We start from the raw sequence: 23,079 nt of genomic DNA on the forward strand, positions 1-23,079 counted from the left end.
AAAACAGTCAACCCCATTAAAAATAGGTGGTAAAGATGTACAGAAACCTTGGCTGTCTTTTCAAATATTTTTGGTGCTGAGACAAGAACCCAGAGCCTCACCCAGGGCGAAGCTTGATTTTTAACACTGAGAGACATCACTGGCCTCTGTGTTTTCCTTCCTTCCTTCCTTCCTTCCTTCCTTCCTTCCTTCCTTCCTTCCTTCCTTCCTTCCTTCCTTCCTTCCTTCCTTCCTTCCTTCCTTCCTTCCTTCCTTCCTTCCTTCCTTCCTTCCTTCCTTCCTTCCTTCCTTCCTTCCTTCCTTCCTTCCTTTTTTGCAGGTGGGGAGAGTCACACCAGCCATGCAAGGGGTCCTTTCCCTGTACTCAGGGGCCACTCCCAGGGCTGTCAGGAGACCATATGGGCACAGAGCACGGACCCCCCATTTTCAAAGCACGCACTCCAGCCCACTGAGCTCTCTTGCCCCTGTGCTGACTTCCCAATGGAGGTTTGCTTCACTCAGTCAGGAGCTGTGTCTCCATTTTGTGGCGTATTACTGCCTGTTTCTCCTTTCCATCCTGTCATATCTGTGTTACTTTGGTCTCAACATGTCCATCAGGATAAGTTAAAGGTAGTTAGATGAAAGGAAATTCTGCTAGAAAATATATACCTACTCATGGCACAGGTGAAAGAGTTGATGGAGAAACCTGAAATTGTTTTTGATATCCTCAGGCAGAAGCATTTGCCAACCCAGGTTTGAACCCTGACATGTGGCTGACACAGGTTCCATCCCTGGCATCCCGCATGGTCCCCCAAGCACTGCCAGGAGTGATTCCTTAGTGCAGGACCAGGAGTGAGCCCTGAGCATTGCTGGAAGTGGCCCAAATAACAAAGACAAAAAGAAATTCTTCATCTTTTCAACCCCAGAAACTGTGAGTCCTCAGGTGTGGCAGCGTCCCAGACCACTGTTCCCATCTCCCGCTGGGAGGCCTGTTTTATTCTGGCTCTTGAGTCTTCTCGCCCTAGCTCTGTCCCTGGGCTGTTTTTCTAACCTCTCTGGCTTTGCTCCTGCTTCTCTCAGGTGCAGCCCTGCTTCGTTTTTCATAGTTGTGAACATAGAGTGAAGTAGTAGATTCACTTAAGTGACAAGTTATGCAGGAAACCCCACAGTACTGTTCTGTTGCTCTTGTTCAGCCGTCCACGTAACTAGATTTTTCTTTTTGTTTGAATTTTTCTGGTATAGCTTTGACTGGAATGACGGTTTGTTCGACGTGACCTGGAGTGAGAACAATGAGCATGTTCTGGTCACCTGTAGTGGCGATGGCTCTCTGCAGCTCTGGGACACGGCCAAGGCCACAGGGCCCCTGCAGGTCTACAGGGAGCACACTCAGGAGGTAGGTCCCAGCGTCCTGGGTGGCTGCCTGTCCTGGGGAGGAAATCCTCTGGAGGCTGGATGGGGAATGGCTACAGGGAACGAGAAGTTCATGCTTTGAGTGTTTCTTGGACTTGTTAGATGTCATACAGTGTTTGACTGTGCAAACGCAAAGTACCTCTTGGCCAGAGAAGCTGGTAAAGAAGAAAAGGTCAGACTTCTCATTAGTCACTAAAGATGCCTCCAGTAACAAGTGAACTGAGCCGTTGTTTTCTCCTGAGGCCCCTTATCTCTGCTCTGTCTGCCATGCGCTGCCTTAAGGTAGAGGTGGGTGGACTTTTCTCTAAGGCAGGGTGAGATCGCCTTTAGGGTTCCAGTAAAATTTCTCCGGATTTTCAGAACGTGTTGGAGCCAGGGCACAACTGAATAGGAGGGTAGTGCTTAGGAGAACTTTAAAAATTAAAATCTGGTTCATGTTTCTATGTATTTTTAATGAACGTGATAAAGACATTCTCTTTCGGTGAAACGCCTTACATTTAAAATATTTTTTCCTCAAGGCACCAAATGGATCCTTCAAATGAAAACTTGCAAAGTTTGCTTTTAAATTTTTGTCTGCCAGAGACTCCACGGAGGGCCCTGAGTAAATGCCCGTTTAGTGCAACTATATTAGTATTTTGTGAGAAAAGATGAGTTGTAAGAGACTTCTAGATATCATCTGGAAAGTTTTGTGTGAAAATCCCCACGGAGAGACCAGGATGGTAGCTATAGTCAGTAAGAATAATAATTTCCAACTTTGTAACTCAAAATGAAATGAAAAGATTTAGTTCTTTTACTGTAAGTCACTGCGAATTAATGCGGTGATTAACTAAGTTGCCATGTTTTTATAGAATCAGTGTAAAGACAACTTTGGAAAGGGGAAACTTTCCCTTTAGAATGTTTCGTGCAACCCCCCCCCCCCCACACACACACTGAGAAAGACTAGGAAGGTAGGTCAGAGGGAAGAGTGATGTGAATGTGAGGCTGAGTTTGGCCCCCAGCACCACATGGATGCCTAGCTTCTGGAACAGCTGAGGACATACCTATTAAAAATTACAAAGTAGCGTGTCCGCAATTTAGACTTTTTTTTGTGTTAGACTCATGATTTTCACTATCTTGTTATATCACCTATAATGTTAAGGTTTGTTTTCCCTTAAAATATTTTTTTTCCCTAAAGAGTTCTTTTCATTTTCTTACAGTTTTGCTCTTACTTTATCCTGAAATGTAATGTTGTAATGTTCGTGAAATTGTGGACTTGACAACTCATTTAGAGTGTGTGTTAAAAAAGAAAGTATAATGTAAAATATATAAAAAATAGAATGTACCATTGAAAGAATCTCTTATATAACCAGTGGTCGATGTATTGCTCATTAGAAAATACTGTTGTAAAATGTTCTTGATAATCAGGAACTTTATCCTGTGAAAGTGATTTTTACTGTCTTGTGGTGGAAACTCATTTGACTTTTTGATTGTTCTGGTGGTGAGAAGATTACTTGTCCTAAGCCCATATCTCTTTTTCTGTCAACCAGCTGTTGTATCTAATGCCTTCTTTTGAAGTGGTGAGACTAAATCCAGTTCCCCTTTTCTAGGAGGACTCTTATATTTGCTTTTGTTTTGGGCCACACCTGAAGATGCTCAGGGGTTCCTCCTGGCTCTGTACTCAGGAATTACTCCTAGCGGTGCTTGAGGACTGTGTGAAGTACTGGGGATCAAACCTGCTTCTACCTCGTGTAGGGCAAGCACCCTACCCACTGCACTAGTGCTTGGGCCCAGGGAGGACTCTTAAAAATGGCTTTCAGCTCCCTACCTCTTCCTTCTTTTAGACTGAGCTTTTGTTATTCCTGAGTCTCTTCCCAGGTTACATTTCTCCACATCTTTTATCCTCCTGTTTTTCGACGTCGCTTTAAACCCAGAAACACGATGGTTGGTGAACTTTTTTATAAGATATTGCTACCATGATCTTGAGCCTGTACTTCTGCTGTGACAGCCTAACCTGGATGTATGTTTATCCTAGCCATAGTGCTGGATTACTGTACATTCGCTAGTAAATCTTTGTGATTTTAAGATTTTAACTGTTGGACCTGGAAGCTGCTGGGACCTTGCGTGGAGAGAAGGGGAGGCTCACCTGGAAGGGTGGGGAAGTAGGCAGGGGATGAGGAGGTGTGGTGTGGCACTGGGGCTGTTAATAGGACAGAGATCCGAGGTGGAGAATCGATCTTAGTACCTTCAAGGTCACAGGGCAAGATAAAAAGTGATGTCCCTGACTTGGACGTTCTTAAATGGAAAAAGCTTCCTCAGAGACCTCCTGCCATGCCACCCCACAGCCTTTGTGTCTGAATGACTAGAAGAGATCCCAGACCTGGCTCTAGACCTGTCACCTGTGAGGGAAGCAAACGACTTGCCTGCAGGCCTGAACAAGGTTTAGCACTGGGACAAGGAATGGACAGGGCTTTTCCCGAGGAGAACACTGGGTTCTGTAAGCAAGGAAGAAAGTACAGTTGAGTGACTGTTGGGGAGACAGATATCTGTATCCCAACATTAATGCTCATCTTTCTCACAATTTTTAGTAAAAGACAATGCCAAGGAGAGTAATGAAGAGAGAATTACAGGAATCTCACAAAGCTGTTCTCCGTGAGATTGGTCAGAGAATTTCTGGTCATCAGTTTTCAGATTTTGGTGCAATAATATCAACTGTTTCGCAGTTTTCTTTTATTTATTTATTTTCATTTATTTATTTATTTATTTTGGTTTTTGGGTCACACCCGGCGATGCACAGGGGTTACTCCTGGCTCTTCACTCAGGAATTACCCCTGGCGGTGCTCAGGGGACCATATGGGATGCTGGGATTAGAACCAGGGTCGGCCGCGTGCAAGGCAAACGCCCTACCCGCTGTGCTATCGCTCCAGCCTCATCGCAGTTTTCTTTTAAAGGGAAATGCTCCATTTATTCAAAGTAAGTTTCATTCTAGTCAGACGTGTAAAAGGTTTTAAGATCAAACAAGAATTGTCAGGCACACCTGGCGTTGTTCAGTGGTTACTCCCAGCACTGCACTCAGGAATTACTCCTGGCAGTGTCCAGGGGATCATATAGGGTGCTGGGGATTGAACCCAGGTCAGCCACATGCAAGGCAAATGCCCTACCTGCTGTTCTATTGCTCCAGAACCCTGCTTCCCTTTTTAAGGAACAGGGACCTTGGAAAAATAGTTGATTCCAGGACTGGGCAGGAACTACAGAAAATGAACCTATCTTTGTGTCAGAAAGCTAAACAGCTACAAAAGGCAGCTGGGATCCTGTCAAAAGTTTAAAAGAGACACCCCTGCAAAGGCTGACCTTGGCCTATGGTGGGACCTGTAAACATTAAAAAGTTTGAGCAATAAATGAAAATATCCTGCTCTCCCAATACAATCACATGTGTCTATACATTTTTTACTCACTACATGAAGTTCCATTACATGGAATAGTATGGGCGGAGGGGACATGCCTCCTGTTGCACAGTTGCTGTTCCCGATGTGTTCCTGGAAGTGCTTGGGGAACCAGGCTGGACCCAGGGCATATGCATGCAAGGCTCATGCTCCAGCCCTTTCAGCCTCCTCCATGGACCAATATTATTTGGAGTATTAATGATAAAAAAATTAGTTACCCACTAAAATCACTGGGATAACTAACCTATTCTGGAAAAAGGTAAGTGACCCCAAGGAATTTTTTTCTTTTTTTTTTAAGCAGTTAAAAGTAACTGCTTGTGGGGTAACAAAGAGTGATTCAGATAATTACTTAGAATCGTAGTTAATTAATACACAAGACATAAACAAATTCAAAATCACCATTCGGTAGCCCCTAATGACATAATGGTACGAGGCAAGGGTTATCTGTGGATGCTAAAATCATTCCTTTAAGATTGTCTATCATCTGGTCAACCTTAGGATCATTAATAATGGATCTCAGGTTGGAAAGGCTACCTGAAGGACTGAGCATATATTTTTTCATGCAGGAGACCTGGGTTTGATCTCAGGCTCCACATGATCCCCTGAGCACTGCTGGAAGCAATCACTGAGTTCTGGACTAACACTGGGCACTGATGGCCCTCAAATAAAAACAAATAAGTGGATCTACAGGAAATTATGCACCTCCTGATATGATAGAATGCTAGTATGATAATAATTTTTAAAAAGATTGAACATATTCTGATGATGCTTACCCATCTAACTTCCAATTTAAGGGAAACAGGAATGGTAGAAGAAAAATTTAAAACTCCACTCTGAGGAAAAAATGAGATCTAGAGTATAGAACACTCTGCAGAACTCAATCTGTATTTTCAAATAAATATCATGGGAAAAGGGCAGTGGGCATGAGAAGGAAGAGAAGGGAAGATTTTTTTAGCTTGGGAAAAACTTGAAAGGCATAACAGCTAAGTACTGAATGTGATTTTTGTTTGGAGCTTGATTCAGTTGTAAAAAAATGGTTTCTTCTTTTGGTTTGTCTTTGTTTTATTTTGAGACAAGTAATAGAATTTGGGCTGAGCATTTGATGATATTGAAGAACTGTTGCTAGTCTTATTGGGTGTGAATATGACCCCAGGTTTTTGTCAAAAAAGGAAAATAAGTGGAAAGGTCTGCTGTTAGAATACTTCAGCTATCAGTCAATGAATATGTGATGGGACCAGTGAAACACAACATCAGAATGCCAGCTGTTATGGGAGGGTACGTGATGGCTATCTGGGGCTTCTGTGATTGTCTCTCTTTTATGTACAGTTTAGAATTTCTACAATGAAAACAAAGCTTTTAAGTTTCACATTAACAGAGATCCGTTTCTTTCTATTCGCTCAGTAATTTAAAGTCAATGTCTCTCTTCTTTGTATTGATATGGATAAGTATGAACATTCTGGACAGTTTTGGGGGGGTGATTTTTAATTAAAAAAAACCATCTTTAAAAGGGCAATACTGTACAGTACATTAAAAATAAGCTCTTTGGGAATTGGTTCCAATAATGAAATTTGTCCTCTCAGAACGTGGTTTTGATAAGGTTCAGATTTCATAAAGCAGCACAAAATAGGGTTGAGTGTTTTTTTTTTTCTCTTATTGCAATTTCCAATTAATGCTCTTCACCACCACCAAAAGTAATTTTGTGAAATAGGCCTTTAGCAAGCTCTGCATTTAAATCATAACTGCATCGCTCTCTTTTCTTTCTGTGCTTAATGTGGCCCTTCTACATTTCTGGCAATGAATGGGAGTGGAGGGGGAGTGGGAATAGGGAGAAACATGAGCAAGCACACTAATGTGAGGTCTGCCTTAGGTGCAGACACGTCTCTCTCTGCCTTTACTCATTCTAAAACTCTGCCAGGGACGGATATGGGCATAGCTGAGAAAATGAACAGGTAAGGCCTGGTTCTTACTCTTTTGGACTCTTGGCTTTGTCTTGGAAAGAGATACATGCTGCTGGTTACCACCAGATTTGTAATCTGCTAAGGATCAATGAGAGGCCAGGATCTTGTCCGGGAGAAGGAAGGGGTGATGACCGTGAGTCTGAAGGGAGAGTTGGTATTAATTGTTTAGGTGGTAAGGTCAGTGGACTAGGACTAGAGGGGAAGGAAATTGTGTGGCAGAAGGTAAGCTCAGGAGCCAGTAGCCTGGAATGGTAGCATTTGGGCTGTTGTACCACACATAAGTGACAAGATAGTCTTTGAAAATTTGACTGAAATATTTTGTGTGTATAGATATATGATATAAATTAAGGGTAATATAATGAATGTCTATATATTCACTACCTAGCTTAAAAAAATAAAACATTACCTATACTATTGGATGCATTGGTTACCCCTTTCTCATCCTATCCTCTCTTCCTCCTTTTTTTCTCCTTCCCCCTCTTCTCAAAGCAGCAGCTATCATGAATTTTCTAATTTGTTTTCTTGACTTTTTACTTCATGTGCTTTTTTTTTTTAAAAAAAAAACTTCATATGTTTTTTTTTTAAACTTACCTAAAGCCTCTAGTTTTCATGATTTTTGCTTTGGTCCTAAGTAGAAGCACTGTGGAGTGGAGGAAACTTGATGTTGAATGAAGTTGGTGCTAAGTTGCAGAGGCTCTTGGTGTGAAACCATCGTGAGTGCTTTGTCTAGGGGAGTGGCATGGGTTTTGTTTTAGGAAGGTTATTTTGTAAATTCTTTGGCTAATGGATGGGAGTTGAGCAGTGGCACCTGGGCAGAACAGTTGGTAGCTGGGGTTGGTTGAAATCTCAAGATTACATTTTCGTTACATGAGAGTTCACATATTAACAGATAACCACATTGCCTTGGGACCATGTCCCTTCTAACTTGGCTTTGCTGCTTCTCAGCCACGATTGCTTGCATTTGCTTGCATCCTGCTTCCCTGTACTTCTGCCAGAAATCTTTCAGCTCTTGGTTCCCTCTTACTGCTCTTACGTATCTGCTCACTGAGGTCCCCCCACCTCTCCTACTAAGAAGTGACCTCTGTCCTTGTCATTGTTTTCTACTCTACTTAGCTTTATTTTTTTCTTTAATTACAACCCGAAATCATATACTTGTAATGTCTTTTCCCTACTAAAAGTATAGAATCCTTGTTATCTGGGACTTTTATCTGTTTTGTCTAATATTGTAAATCCCACTCCTATCCCTGTCAAAGCCCAGTGCCTTGTACATAGTAGCTGCAAAATAGATATTTGTTGAAAAATGAATTGTCTTTTTTTTTTTCCTTTTGGGTCACACCCAGCGATGCACAGGGGTTGCTCCTGGCTCTGCACTCAGAAATTGCTCCTGGCGGTGCTCAGGGGACCCTATGGGATGCTGGGAATCGAACCCGGGTCAGCCGCATGCAAGGCAAACGCCCTGCCTGCTGTGCTATTGCTCCAGCCCCAAAAAATGAATTGTCTTGAGTTTGGATTATAGATTCTTTCATCCCTTTCAGCTGTCTCCCCAATATCTCATCTGCTGTAAACTGTTTTCAGAGCTGAAGGTTAATATCCAAACCATTCCTACTGATGTACGCAGGGCAAGGAATTTCAGAGAAGACCATCCACTACTCCCAACTTTACCCCCTTGGCAGCCACGCGAGCAACAGACTCTTACTAGATGGAAGCCCCACATGGAGAAGCTTGGATCAAACCCTGTGAAAGCTACCTTGAACAAAGGAAGGGCGCGCATATGTTGCTGGAGCCCGGGTGCTGCTTGTGCCCATGTTTCCAAGCACATGTGGTGCCTGAGCACATGTCGCCTGCATCTCCCCTCTTGAGCTATGTACTGGGCTCTCTCTGTCTTTTGGGGGAAGCTCGTACTCTTTCTCCAGCACATTACATGACTCTCTCCTTTTTCTGTCTCTCCTTTCCTTCAAAAGCCTCCAAATAAAATCTGTTTTTCACTTCACTGCTCATCTACTCCTGAAATTCTTTTCTGTGAGATAGGGCAGTGTACCTGGGAACCCTGGGTAAGGCCTAGGACTGTTTTTTCCCCCCCTCCCCCTGGCAAACAGCAGTTCCTTGCTCTAGTCTGAGTCCACGGCTCCCGAGAAATGGGGTGGTAGGGATTAACTACTGTGCGGAAGACCAGGAGACGTCAGGTGTGGCTTGATGGCGACCTCATGGGGCTGGCAGGACTCATCGAAGATTTTATCAGTCCTAGCCTTCCCAGCAGGTCCTGGGGTGACAGGTGGATTGGGAGAAGTGACCGTCTCTCTCCTCTCCGCCTCACATAAGGCACCCGTGGGGACCCACCGACTTCACGATTTGACATTTCACTGTCTTGCTGTCATCTCAAAGTCATTATTTCTAAAATTAAAACTTGTCTTTCTCTTAGTCTGTAACACTTTTGTTTAAATAATACTGTCACTGACACCCTCCAGGCTCCAAACCTTGGTGTTCTCTTGCAGTGTTAACCCAGACTTGATGCCTAGGGTATTTTCTGTGCCTGTTTATGACTTTAGAGATGCTACTGGCTATTTTAGCTTCTGCTTTCTGTTACTGACATTTAAGCTTGCCCTGAAGGCTCTACCTGAATCCTTCTCTCCAGGATGAGTTTTCCATCCCTACACTCCTTTAGTACTTAAGTTTGGTTAGTTTTTCCCCTGTTTTTAAAAAATACAATGTTTCGTTTTTCACTCTTAATTACCTTCTCATCTCCTGCTATTTTGAGCACAGTAAAATGAAGGATTTATCGAATGACTCGTCTTTCCTTCCTTCATTAAGTTTTTAACCTCCCTCGTGCATTCTTTCTTTCCTTTCATCAGAAAGCCCCGGGCTTGCCACTTTGTTGTATGACAGATAAAGCAACTGGCAGCAACAATGCCATCAATATGATTTTATTTCCTCTTTCTTTTATTCTCAGGCCTGGGTTCTTTCTAAGCCTAGAAGGCTTAAAACTGTGGAGGCTCTTGCAGTTTTAACAAGTGAGAAATCTAAAAGTTTCAAATCCTCATCAGTCTAGAAATATGTAAAAGCAATGAAGTCTTAGCTGATGATGTTCTATTTGTTATATTTGTTCAGTTAGTCTCTAAAGTGAAAATAGGAATTTGAGAAGCAAGTTCTAAGATAAATTTGATTGGTTAGATGGACCATATATTTATTGGTTGCCAATTATGTTGCAATAAACATAGATGTTACAAGGTAGTTTTGCTAGTGATGGGTCTGCATTTGGTTCTAAGATGTAGCAGATAAGGCAGTTATTTATCGCTAACTTTAGAAAAAGATGGTTAGTGTTAAGTTATAAAGTAGATGCAGAACATGTTGAAGTGTTTGAAGGGAAGTGCCAGACTCCCGAGGAAGATTGGCAGGGTCAGGGTTACTTCAGAAAGGAGGAAATGATGTGGGAAAGTCTCGACAGCTGAGCAGTTCACCTGGTGGACGGGGGCATTAATTCTTAGAAGTAGATAATTCATGGAAACAAAATGAAATTGTCTGAACCCATATGTAACTGCAGTGAGGGTGAGTCCAAGCACAGCCCAGGATCACTGAGAGTCCAAGTTAGCACTGCTCGAACAAGTTCACTATAGGCACAGCCTAGCGAGTGACCAAGAGTGAACTCCACATAGGCTGCCCAGGTCCAGATTTCAGTTCTATTCCTACAGAACAGACTTTGGGAACTTGGACAATTTACCTAACCTCTTGGGGCTTGGTAGGTACTTGTATGGCCTGGTACTGTATACACTTTGTAGAAGTGAGGATAAAACGAGATAAAAGGCAGAAAGGACTTATGCCAACATCTGTATAAAGTAGGTGCTCAATAAGGCTTTGCTCTTCTGTTTATTTTTGCCTGTTCACATCTGCCCAGTGCAGGGGTTAGCAAACTATTTATGGGCCAGAGACCATGTCCAACCCCTTGTCCCACATGTAAATAAAGTTTTACCAGAAAACAAATTCAGCATGCTTGCTAAATAGAACTATTTTTGCTCTAGAAGCCTGAGTTTAGTAGTTTTGAGAGACCAAATAGCCCATATAGCCTGAGTGAGGCACATATATTGGGTACACAAATGAAAGACCCCAGAAAACAATAGTCAAAATAATCTCTTAAATGCAGTATTTTTAAAAATCAGGATGCAAAAAAATCCTATAATTTTCAAAATATCAAAGTTTTAATAATGACAACATCAGTATTATTGATTTACTTAAAAATAAATTAGACTCCAAGTTGGCTAGACCTGGCACTAGGTAGAAGAGAACACATAAGCCATACTTATGCCACAGCAAATCTTAGATACGCATGCATTGTACATAAATAATGTAGAGTTTTAAGATCCAAACAGCTGTCTGGCAGGGCCCATTAAATAATAAATACTAAGACCCATGTTAGAACTTTCATAAAAGTATAATTATGCAATTATTTTGTTGAACTTGGTTTACAACAGTAATCTGTATATAATCTCTTGTATAAAATTACAGAATGAAAACTATTTCCATACATTTTCAAGTGGTTGGTTTGAAATGGTTCACTGAGAGCAGTGAAACAGAAGAGCAGTATTGGATAACTAAAAGTATTTACCAAGAGATCTAAAAGGATCACCTGATTCCTGTAAGCTCCTTCTAAGAAAGGCCAGATAGGGATAGTAATTGCATTTTAATGCTTTCTGATAAACATTGACCTGGCAAGCTTTTTTAGATGACTAACTTTCTAATCTGCTTTGACATTTCTTCAGAGTGCTGCAAACAGTGATTTGTTGGTAGGTTTAAAAATATATATGATTTGTTTGAGTGAATAAGGCTCGGAAATACTCTTAGAGTTCTCTTAAAGCAAAATGGAGTCTCACCTGTAAACAATAAATAAGTGTGGAGAAATGGACAAAATGACCTTTATATTTCTCAGATCATGTTGAATGAAACATGTAGGACTTTGATATTTCAATGATATGAATTTGTTGGTCTTAACTGGCTATAAAAAGATAAGATGTAATATTGAACTTGATGCTGTTTTACTTTCTAAATGACACTTTATAATTTTTAGGTATATAGTGTTGACTGGAGTCAAACCAGAGGTGAACAGCTTGTGGTGTCTGGCTCTTGGGATCAGACTGTGAAACTGGTATGTCAGCATTACTGTACTGGGAAGCATGGGAAGCAGAGTCATTTGTTCAAGGCTTCCACTAATATCTTTTCTGGAACATACTTCAGTAGTGTCTCAGTTGATGGCTAATATTCTTTCCAGAAAAAAGATACTGAAACATTTGATAGAATTAAAAATTTTCTAATCTTTGGGCTGTAAATTAATGATTAGCTAAGCATTTGGGGCTGGTTTTTTTTTTTTTCTTTTGGTCACTGATATGCTATCTTGCTTTCAAAATTCTCAGAGAATGTTTTACATGTCGGAGACCTGGGTTCAATTCCTGCCACTGCCCCAAAATCCACCCAACCAAAAAAATCTTAGAGAGCTGAAAAACAATTCTTGAGAGATATACTTACTGTGTGTGTATGTAATTATATATGTGCATTTATGTGTATATAGTTACTGGATATCTAAAAATGTGCCAGTTTGAGTTTACAGCTAAATAATTGATCATTTCATTTATTTGTAGTGGGATCCAACTGTCGGGAAGTCTCTGTGCACCTTTCGAGGTCATGAAAGCGTCGTTTACAGTACTATCTGGTCCCCGCATATCCCGGGGTGCTTTGCTTCAGCTTCAGGTAAGTAATTCTTTCTTAATGCAAAATTTGCCTTCCTTAGAGGTTGTTTGCGAACCCAGCTTTCCCCAGTAGGTGGTGCCACATAGCTTAGAATCCGATTTGGGAGACCGGGCCTGTTGTACTGATCTTGATGCTCCTGAGATTACTTCATTTTTTTACACCCGCCAGACAAGAATAAGGCAGACATTGATTACTTTTTTCGTGATTCTACCCATTTGAATAACTGAGTTTATTTTCTGTGAGGTAAGAATTGGGGGACAGAAAAAACGAGGGCTTATTTGGTACCAGACTCGTATCTATAAACCCTCTTCAGCTGCCTGCTTGTGAGGTCTGTGGCGATGCAAGGAACTTCCTCCTAAGTGGGAATAAGACTGTTGCTGTGAAGATAAATTAATACAGATAAATGTCTAGCGTGTGGGGCTGGAGGGGTAGTACAGAGGGTGGGGCGTTTGCCTTGTACACTGCCAACCCAGGTTCAAACCCGGCATCCCATGTGGCCCCCATGCACCTCTGGCAGTAATTCCTGAGTGCATAGCCAGGAGTAACCCATGAGCTTTGCCAGATGTGACCCAAAAAGCAAAATAAACGAACAAAAATTTGTTTGTTTTTGCATATAGTCAGCCACCTTTTCTTGCTATGTCTATGTACCCTTTGGAGTATATTCTTTGAATTCAATACTGCTGAGATGTAGCAAGTTTTTTTCCCATCCGTGTGATTTTTTTTTTCTCAGATTACTAGTGATTTATATTGCTGATTCTACATTGATATATCTGACTTAATTTTTTTTTCCCAGAGGAAGACCATCTTTTTATTTTTTTTTATTTTTATTTTTTGTTTTGGAAGTGCTGGGAGGTGCTCTGTGTCAGTGGCCAGGAGCTGCTCCTGCAAAGTTCAGGAAATCGAACCCTGGCCTGCCTCATGTATACGCACCAGCCCTTGAGCCATATTCCTGGCCCTTTTATCGTCTCTTCCCCTTCCTCTTCCTGCTCTGTGATGAGAAGGTAGAATTGTTCACTGCAAAGAAACACTGCATTGGGAGTCATGTCGAGTAATGATTCCCGTGGTTCAGAATATGGGTAGTCAGCTCTCAGTGATACTGTAGTTTCTTCCACACCATGACTTTTTATAATATGAATGAGATAAAACAACTGTTAATTAGCAAATACGCTTGTCTTAGGCAGCTCACAGCTAGTTATAAATATTTCAAAGTGGAAACCAGACTAACACTTTTAATTATCTACTGAGCTTATTTGTTTAAATGAATTTGCCTTTGTTTTATTTATTAAACGATGGTTACTAAGTCTGAGTAAGATTTATGAGAATGTATAATATTTGCTAATCTTAAATATTTGTGATGAGGGATCGGGTGATAGTATAGTGAGTAGGGCTTGCTTTGCACATGGTCAACCCAGGTTTATTCCCTGGTACTCCATATGGTACCCCCCCCAAAGTCATACCAGGAGCGATCCCTGAGCGCATAGCCAGGAGTAAGCCCTGAGCACCCCCTAGTATGGACCAAAAACAAAAACAAAGGAAAAAAACAGAAAAGAAAAAAATTATGATGATTGAAAAGGACCATCACTTTGTCCTTTGCTTTCAGAGCTTTCGGAATACAGGAAGAAAACTTTTGTTATAAAGGAAAATTTTCGTTGTGAAGAAAGAAAACTTAATCTAGAAAATCCCTGTTCTTATTATACACATAGTAAGGAAACTCATGTAACACAAAAACGTGACTAATACAAAGTATAATCTTTGCTAGGTTCTCCTTTATAAACACACTAGCCCTATTTTTGTGTTCCTTTATAAGGGTTTTGCTTATTCTGGAATATATGATACCAAAAATACAAGCATTTGAATTATTTGATAGTGAAAACTCAGTTTTTTGCTCTATTTATAGTTTTGTTTCTTAGGTGCCAATAAAGAGTTGGCTTGGTGATAGTTGGAAAGCCTTGATTGGCAAAGAAAGAAAAAATATTCCAGACACAGAGAATTAGAGTGCTCCAAAGAACTTGGTGCATTTGAAAATCTGAAATAAGTCCAGAAAGACTGTTTCTTGAGGAAAGGGTAGAAAAATTATGTTCAGAAGGGCTGACGTGATAGTACAGTGGATAGGGTGCTTGCCTCACATATGGCTAAGCCGGGTTTGATCGCTGGCTCCAAATGGTATCTTGAGCCTGCCAGGAATGATCCCTGAGTGCAGAACCAGGAGGAAATCTGGAGCACTGTCAGGTGTGGTCCTCAAACAGACCAAATCACGAATCACGAAATCACGAAATCCCCATTAATCGTCGATTTCTCGAGCAGGCTCAGTAACCTCTCTATTTGTCCTTTCCCTGAGATCTTAGAAGTCTCTCCCGACTGGGCCCTCCAATGATGTCTCTTTCAGGGTCAGGGGAATGAGATCCAGCTTGTTACTGGATTTAGCATATGAATACACCATGGGAAGCTTGCAAGGCTGTCCCATGTTGGCAGGAAACTCTGAGAAGCTTGCCAGTTTCTCCCAGAGGGAGAAGTAGGCTACAATGTGACCTCGAGTTTCTGGGAGCTTGCTTTTAAGTCTCTGGGTGCTGACCGTTGATGGAATTACACACACCTGGGTTCTTCTGCCTGTACTTTCATGCGTGAGGCCTGTCCGAACGTGTGGAGAGGAACCTTGAGCATGGCTGTAGCTAGGTTCTGGTGGTCTTCGGCTGCCGGGAGCTCTGCTCCGGGTGGGGAGGGAAGCTGGAGCCCATCCCCTCCAAGGGGCCCTGGGGAAGACAGCCAAGTGTGTGGGCAAGAGACTCTGTCAAACAGACCACAACAAAAATATTAAGTTTAGGATTGTATAACTGAGACTTAAACCTGAAAGCTTTGTAACTTTCCATATGGTGATTCAATAAAAGAATAAATTAATTTAAAAAATTAAGCTTAGGAACTAGAGAGATAACACAGGGTTTGTGTTCTTGATTTACATGTGACCATCTCAGATTTAATCTCTGCAACTGTATATAGTTCCCAAGCACCACCAGAAATGATCCCTGACGCCCAACCAGGTTCAGTTCATGAACATGGTCTTCATCATCACTGGTTTAGCCCTGGAGGACCCCCGTACTGCAAGGGATGTACTTTATGTTTGCCTAAAGAATGTAGATTTTTTGTGGGGGGACTCTGAGAAAAATTTTTTCTGAAAACTTTACTTGGCTTACAACCATCTTTGGTCTAGAATCACCTTCAGAATGAACTGAATCATGCTTCCATTACTAAACTGTAGATGCATCTTTTAACTAGAACACTTCCTAACAAGTTGGGATAAATAAAAAATGTAATTTTGCATATTTGAAAAAGTATTTGTGGAACTCCTTTTAGCTAATAGGGAAAAAAAGGAAGAAAATTTCATCGCTTTACTATTGTATGTATAATCTTACAAATTTATACTATTGGGGTTCAAAATTGTTTTTAAACATTCTTTTTATGTTTATGATCATATGTACAACCTGATATGACAAAGTCATGAACCAGTACAGCTGCATTTATTTTATGTTTTGCAGAATTGTATATGTTAGTCATATGTATGACTCATATGAGCTGAGTCACCTATATCTCCTTCTCTACGTTGGCCTTTTATATAGAAAGATATCCATAATTCAGATTGGATTCTGAAGGAAGGATAAGTGTGTAGGCTAAATACAAAAAAAAAAAGAGGTTTGTAGAAAGTGGTATAAACAAAGCTTAGTGTTTAAAACTGTACATTGTATATAGACAGTTGATGAAAAGTTTTTTGTCAAAATAATAACCATCTGGTTATATAGGAAAATAAGACTACCTGTTTAATGCATTGCCTTTATGTGTTTTATTGAAATGAGTTTATGTAGTGGTACATCTGCTAGGACCTCTTTGGTTGAAAGTCAGAAATTCTGGCCCAACTTCTTAAAAGAAGGTGATTTATTTCTAAAATATATTTAAACATATATAGTTAACATCCAGAATAGATCTGGCATTTGTATACATGGCTGGATGTGGAACTCAAAGGAATATATTCACGACATTGTCTCTATTCTGTTGTCTGTTGAGTTTCTTTCATGATATCAAAAAGGCAGCATCTCCAAGCCCCATGTTCATTGTGGTATCTCTCCAGCAGGGAATTGAGGAAATCCCTTGGAGATCTAGGAAAGTATCTTCCCTTTTTGTGCATTCTGATGGAATTGTATGAATACTCATCATAATCCCTACGGCTTGTGATGTGTTGGTCACTTTGGGCCAGGCACATGCATGCACAGAGTGGCAAAAGTGAATCCTGATTAGGTGGAAGTAGATGAGCACAGAATCTACATTTCAACCTTATATGAGTTAGAGGGAATGGAAGAACATTTGAGCCCTTTACATGATTAATCAGAAGTAAACTTTGTATTTAACCATGAAAAGTAAATTATTGCTATTACAGACGTCATATATTAGCAGTAATCATAGCCACACTTAAATGTGTAGGGTCTAGTAGTAAATTTTAAAAATGATCCTACTTAGGGTGGAAGGGATACTGGGGGCATTCATGGTGGGAAATGTACACTGTTGAAGAAAAGGGTATTGGAACATTATATGACTGAAACCTAATCATGAACGACTTTGCAACTTTCTCACTGTGATTCAATTTGAAAAGAAAGAAAAAAAACAAGTATTCTACTCTCAAAAAAAATAATATTACATTCGACTGGCACATGTCATTTCAATTCACTTCAATTATTCAGGTCCAGTATACACACTCATTCACCTTACCCAGTTTCTTCTTATTGCTGCAATTTGAAATTAGACTCAGTAGCCACCACACTTCCTGCATTTAAATTCACTGTTTCTGCTGTCAGTGGCAGGTCTAAACTGATAAGAGAAGTGGTAATTCGGGGGGCGGGGGGTGTCTAAGTCACCAAACCCAGGGCCCTGTAAATGTCTGCTGACAATGAACAGCCAATTGCCTGGAAAATGTGATTAGAAAAACAACAACAATGTAAGTACAGATGTCCCGGTGTCTAGAAGACTGGAGTGAGTCATTGTATTATTTGGCCAGAAGGTCTCTCCTACCTGGAAAACAAAGTGATGGGGATGCAGTGCTAAATGTGTGTAGCAGGAGCGGCTGTTAAGTGGAGTACTTAGCCTCCTGCAGAACAGTCCCCACTTGTTTGCACCCTTTAAATGAACCACGAGAGAGAAGACCAGGAGCAATGACTTTTTTTTTTTTAAACTCGCATTTTCCTTGATTTTATTTGGTTTTCAAGAGAGTGTTTGTATGTTTTTTTAGGGTTTCAGTGTTCATACACCACACCTACCATCAAAATACCAGTATCCCTGTGCTACACTCCACTGGGCACGTTAGCCCATTCCCCTTATCTTGGTGTCCTCAGTTCTGTGGCCAGAATCTGACATTCTCTGTTCCCTTACTTAGTGTCTTTGTATACCACATAGGAATGAGATTGTCAGTGTTTTGTCTTTGTCCTTCTGACTTACTTTGTTTTACATGATACATTATTTGGTTTTGCAGTTCCATCCTTATTGTAGTGTAGTGCAGGATTTTATTATTCATAGAGGCATGATATTCTGTTGTGTATTCGCTCACCTGTCATTGAAAACTTGGGTTTTCCCAGATAATGTATATTGTGAATAGTTCTGCAGTGAACATACATGTGCATGTGTCTTCTTGTGTTCATTGATAATTCCTAAAAGTAGAATTACTGGACTACATGGCAGTTCTATTTTAATTTCCGAGACAGCTCTATAATGCCCTCCCTAGGGCATATAGGGACAGCTCTATAATGCCCTCCCTAGGGCATAGAGCTCTCCCTAGTTTACGGCGATACCATAATACCATAATGAAGCTTTCTTTTTTTCTACGCAATCCCTACCGGTAACTGCTGTATATGGTCTTTCTGAGATACTCCTTTTTTGTTTTTATATCTTGAGCATGATGATGACCAAATTTTGGCCTAGAGAAATTTGGAATTATTATCTACCAGTCTTGATTGGTTTTTAACTTTTTATGCATACTTTGTTACAATATTACACCTGCCACCATAGTGTCTGTGTTCCTCCCACAATCCCCCGACCCTCACCTCCTAGGTGAGCCCAATTCTATAGACCAACTCTCCAGTTCTTTAAAAAGAAAAGTGATTAAATCAAATCAAATCAAAAGTTTTATTGTATTTCCAATTCTGTTTGACTTGAGGTGACCATAATCACGAATTGTTAAGGACCTTTTAGCCTGTGTCTATGTAATACTTTCAAAACATAAACTTTTTAAAAAAATTGAATATAGCATTCTAATATAAGTTTGAGTTGATTGATGTTATTTTCCTGGTAGAGAAATTGGTTTGATATTTTTTTGTATCTCTTTGGATATTATTGTAATATTGCTTTGTAGAAACTGTTAGGAAAGATTCTTGTTTCATCAAAATTTGAAAAAACTTCTTCTTCCCCTCAGAACTTTTATTCTTGGGGAAACTCTTAATTATTGTGTCAGTTTCCTTGAGTGTGATTGACCTATTTAGGTTTTGATTTTCCTTCTCGATTAATTTTGGGAAATTATATGATTCTCAGAATCTATTCATTTCTCTTAAGTTCTCAAGTTTAACAGCATAAAGTTGTTCATAGTAATCTCTCATGATATCTCGACTGTTTGAAAGTTCTATTATAATTTCTTCCCTTTTGTTTCTAGTCTGAGTTATTTGGTAATTTGTAACTTTCTCTATTTTTTCCTCATGAGTCTAGTTAAAGGTCTGTCTGTCTTAAATTCTTTTGAAAACAGCTCCTGGTTTCATTGACTCTGTATTATTTTTTTGATTTTTATATCATTTATTTCTGTTCTAGTTTTTATTATTTTCTTCATTCTACTAGTTTGGGGCTCGATTTTTGTTCCTTCTCCAGATGTTTAAGACGTGTATTTAGGTATTGATTTACACTTTTTCATTTTTACTAAGTTAGACTTGTATTGTTATGAGTTTCCCCCTTTGTACAGCTATTACTATGGCCCATAAATTCTAATAGTTTATTCATTCTCATTAGTACCAAGGAATCTTTTTATTTTTTCTTTGATTTTCTCTTTGATCCTCTGTTATGTAGCACTGCTTTGTTCAGCTTGCAGGTATGAAGTTTTTCCACATTTTTGTTTTGTTTTGTTTTGTTTTGTTTTGGAGCCAGACCTGGAGATGCTCAGGGGACCATATGGGATGCTGGGGATCAAACTTAGGTTAGCCACATGTAAAGTGAGTCCCTTCCCACCGTCCTATTACTCTACCTCCAACCCCCGTGTATTTTATTGAAATGTTTTTTATTATAATAACCTGATTTGCCAAGTTTTTTATAATACAGTTTTTCAGGCATTCAGTATCCCAACACCATCATCACCACCAGTGTGCCCAATGTCTCCAGTTCCCCACCTATCACCCCTGCCTGCCTCCGTGCAAGTACAAACGGATGTACTTCATATAGTTTGTTACAACACGAAAACAAATGGAATTTAAATCTTAGATCAGTAAAGTCAATTTGTGATCATTGTTATATCGCACAATGATGTTACTAAAGTCGTCTGAAGATCTACTGTGTCTTTGTTATTGTTTGGGCTCACTGATTGAGCTTGGTGGGCTTCTGTGCAACTTTCCACTCAGATTTGCTATCCTCCTGTTGGGCTGATGGTACTATGAAATCTTGATGTGTTGAGCGATCCAGGAACTACAGATTTGGAATGGTTTGGTGGCTTGGCAGTTCTATGGCATTCAGTTGTGGAAGCTGTGCCATTTCTATATTGGAGGCTGTCAGGGTGTGAATGCGGACTGCTGTGCCTTCAGGCAGAAAGGGGAATCTGCCGCCCTATTCTGAGAAGGCCTCAGAGTTCTTTAATGCCAGCCGTCTGCCTGGGGAAATTCAGCAGTATCATGTTCTTTTAGAGGTGTTCATACATCTTTTTTTTTTTAATTTATTTATTTTATTGAATCGCCATGTGGAAAGTTACAAAGCTTTCAGGCTTATGTCTCAGTTATACAATGCTTAAACACCCGTCCCTTCACCAGTGCCCATATTCCATCACCAAAAACCCCAGTATACCTCCCACCTTCCCACCCCCCCACCCCCACCTGCATAGCTGATAAATTTCACTTCACTTTCTCTTTACCTTTATTACATTCCATATTTCAACACAAAACTCACTATTGTTGTTGGAGTTTCCCCCCAAAAAAAGCCCTGCTGAAAAGGAAGCATTTGATAATTAGTTTTCCATTGCTGAGAATGAAGAGATATGAAGTCAGGCAGCCTCAGTAGCGGCTGCGCGGTTTGGGATTTCTGTATTTTAGTATTTTAGTAACTAAGTCCAGGGAGATTTATGTTAGAAATTGCATCATTTCCCTTCCTGGGGCAGCATGGGGCTATGGCTTAGTTCAAGTCTAGAGACATTTCTGCAAGCAGCTGCTGGTACCAAAAGTAGTCTAGCTGGCCTCCAGATTGTGGGTGATCAGCAGCAGAGCGGCTGCACAAATGTGCAGCCACCCGGGTTGCATCTCGGTGGAGAGCATGCCAGTATCGCCCCCATCCTGAGATCCGTGCATCCCGCTGTTGCAAGTTCATACCTCTTTTTTTTTTATTTGTTTGTTTGTTTGTTTTTCTTCCCGAGCCTCCAAGTTCGTACCTCCTTAATGGCCCTTATAAAGTGGCGGGTGCTATGCCGTCTTTCTCCGTAAAGGGAAAAAAAGCCGAGAAAGAAAGACCTTTTTTCTCCTCGGCCATCGTGGGGCTGTGACTTAGTTCACAGTCTAGAGACATTTCGTTCATACATCTTTTTATGGTTACTTTCTATTTTCATGGTGCTGTGGTCTGAGAAGATGCTTGGTATTTATATGTGTTTGAGTTATACCCTAATATGTGGTCTGTCCTGAAGAATGTTCCATGTGCATTGGAGAAGAGTGTCTTTGACTTTTAAGGATGGAGGGCTCTATATATGTGTATTAATCCCAGTTTTTCTAATTCTTTTAGAATTTTTGTTCCTTTACTGATACAGGATGCAAATCTTGTTGATTTGTCTAGAGACAAAAGTAAAAGTCAATGTCTTTCTGTGAGTGGAAGCTTTATCATTGCAGACCCTTCATTTGATGCATATATGTGATAAGAGCTAGTAGTTGCTCTTTGTTCCCTCACCAGTCAGTAGTGCTCATCCCTATTTTAATAACTTTCTGTAGGTTGAATACTATTTGGTCTGATAGAACTATGGCCATGCAGCCTTTTGTTTTTGTTTTTGTTTTTACTACTGTTGGCTTGTATGACTGTTTTCTGTCGTTTCACTCTGATCCTATATTTATTCTGTGAATTTGTATGTATTTAGTTTCTAGATAGATTTTGCATCTTGATCCATCTAGCCACTCTATGCCTTTTGGTGGGAGAGTTTAGCTCATTGACATTAGAGACATTATTGATATATAGGACTCTGTTGCCATTTTTCTGTGTGAGGTTTAGTTGTTTTGAAGTTGTCCATTTTTTTTTAAGGTGCCTTTAAGTAATTCTTGCAGGGTTGGTTTAGTTATAGCAAATGTCACCAGCTCTTGTTTTTCTGAGGATGCTTTTATTCCTCCCTCAAATCTGAATATGACAGCTCTTCAGGAAACGGACTTTGAGTAAGTTTCTTTTCATTCAGTACTTAGAATATGTCATTTTTCTTTCTTGCTTGTATGCCCTCATATCAGAGATCTGTTATGATTCTTATGTTATTTGTCTTGCCTTTGAAGTTTGTCTTCTTTTGCTGCTTAAGTAGTAGTCTGTCTCTCGCTTTGGGTTCTGCCATTTTGCTTATTGTTTCTTGGTGGTGTTCTGTTGAATCTGTTTTGTTTGGTACTCTTTGGACTTCTTGAATCTGCATAATCCTCTTGAGTGTCTGATGTTCTGAGTTATTACATTCCCAACCCCTTCCTCCCAGTCATTCTTTGTCTTTCTCCTTTTCCCTCTCTTTCTGGTATTCCTTTGATTCAGAACTTATCTTGCTGTTATTCATTGATTATCTTAGGTCATTTTTATTCCTTTATTTCTCTTTTCTTTTCCATTTTATTATTGATGCTGGTGTATTTTGTCTTCAAGTTTGCGGATATGACTCTTTGCATTCAGAATTCTGTTGTTGTGGTTTGCTACTATATTCCTTAGCTCCTTCAATTCCATTTGTATGGATCCTTGCATACTCTGAATCAAGTGGTTTTTGAGTTGATTATATTTATCTTCCAGTGATTTCTAATTTCCATCGCCAGTGCATAGAGTGTTGATTTGAGATCCTCCTTAACCAGTCTCCAGAATTTACATGAACTTGTGCACCCACCTGGATTTCTGTCCCAGTCTGCCAGTGCAGCTGGGTTCCTTTGTTTCCCCATTGTTCTTAGAGTTTTGTGGGTGCTGGTAGTGGAGTTTCAGATTCCTGGTTATCTGGGCAGTGATCTGATTTGTTACTTTACACTACTGGACATCTGCTGATGCTTCTGGCATTCTGACTATTTCTATTACCGTGTAGTGGTATTTCAGCGGGACAAGCAGGTATAGAGCTACTTCCTCCCATTCAGTTAACATTGCTTTTTGGGGGGAATTATGGCATT

The 23,079-nt window shown here is 40.3% G+C and overlaps 1 protein-coding gene across 1 annotated transcript in view; it reads left to right on the top strand.

Moving 5' to 3' along the window:
* PEX7 (peroxisomal biogenesis factor 7) overlaps positions 1–23,079 on the top strand; it is an 85,320-nt gene that overhangs the window by 4,229 nt on the left and 58,012 nt on the right. The window contains exons 3-5 of the mRNA XM_004609010.2: positions 1,222–1,372; positions 11,823–11,900; positions 12,391–12,499. Coding sequence (XP_004609067.1) covers positions 1,222–1,372; positions 11,823–11,900; positions 12,391–12,499 — 338 coding nt within the window. The remainder of the gene's footprint in view (positions 1–1,221; positions 1,373–11,822; positions 11,901–12,390; positions 12,500–23,079) is intronic.

This window comes from Sorex araneus, chromosome 4 (genome assembly GCF_027595985.1).
Source record: "Sorex araneus isolate mSorAra2 chromosome 4, mSorAra2.pri, whole genome shotgun sequence".
NCBI lineage: Eukaryota > Metazoa > Chordata > Mammalia > Eulipotyphla > Soricidae > Sorex > Sorex araneus.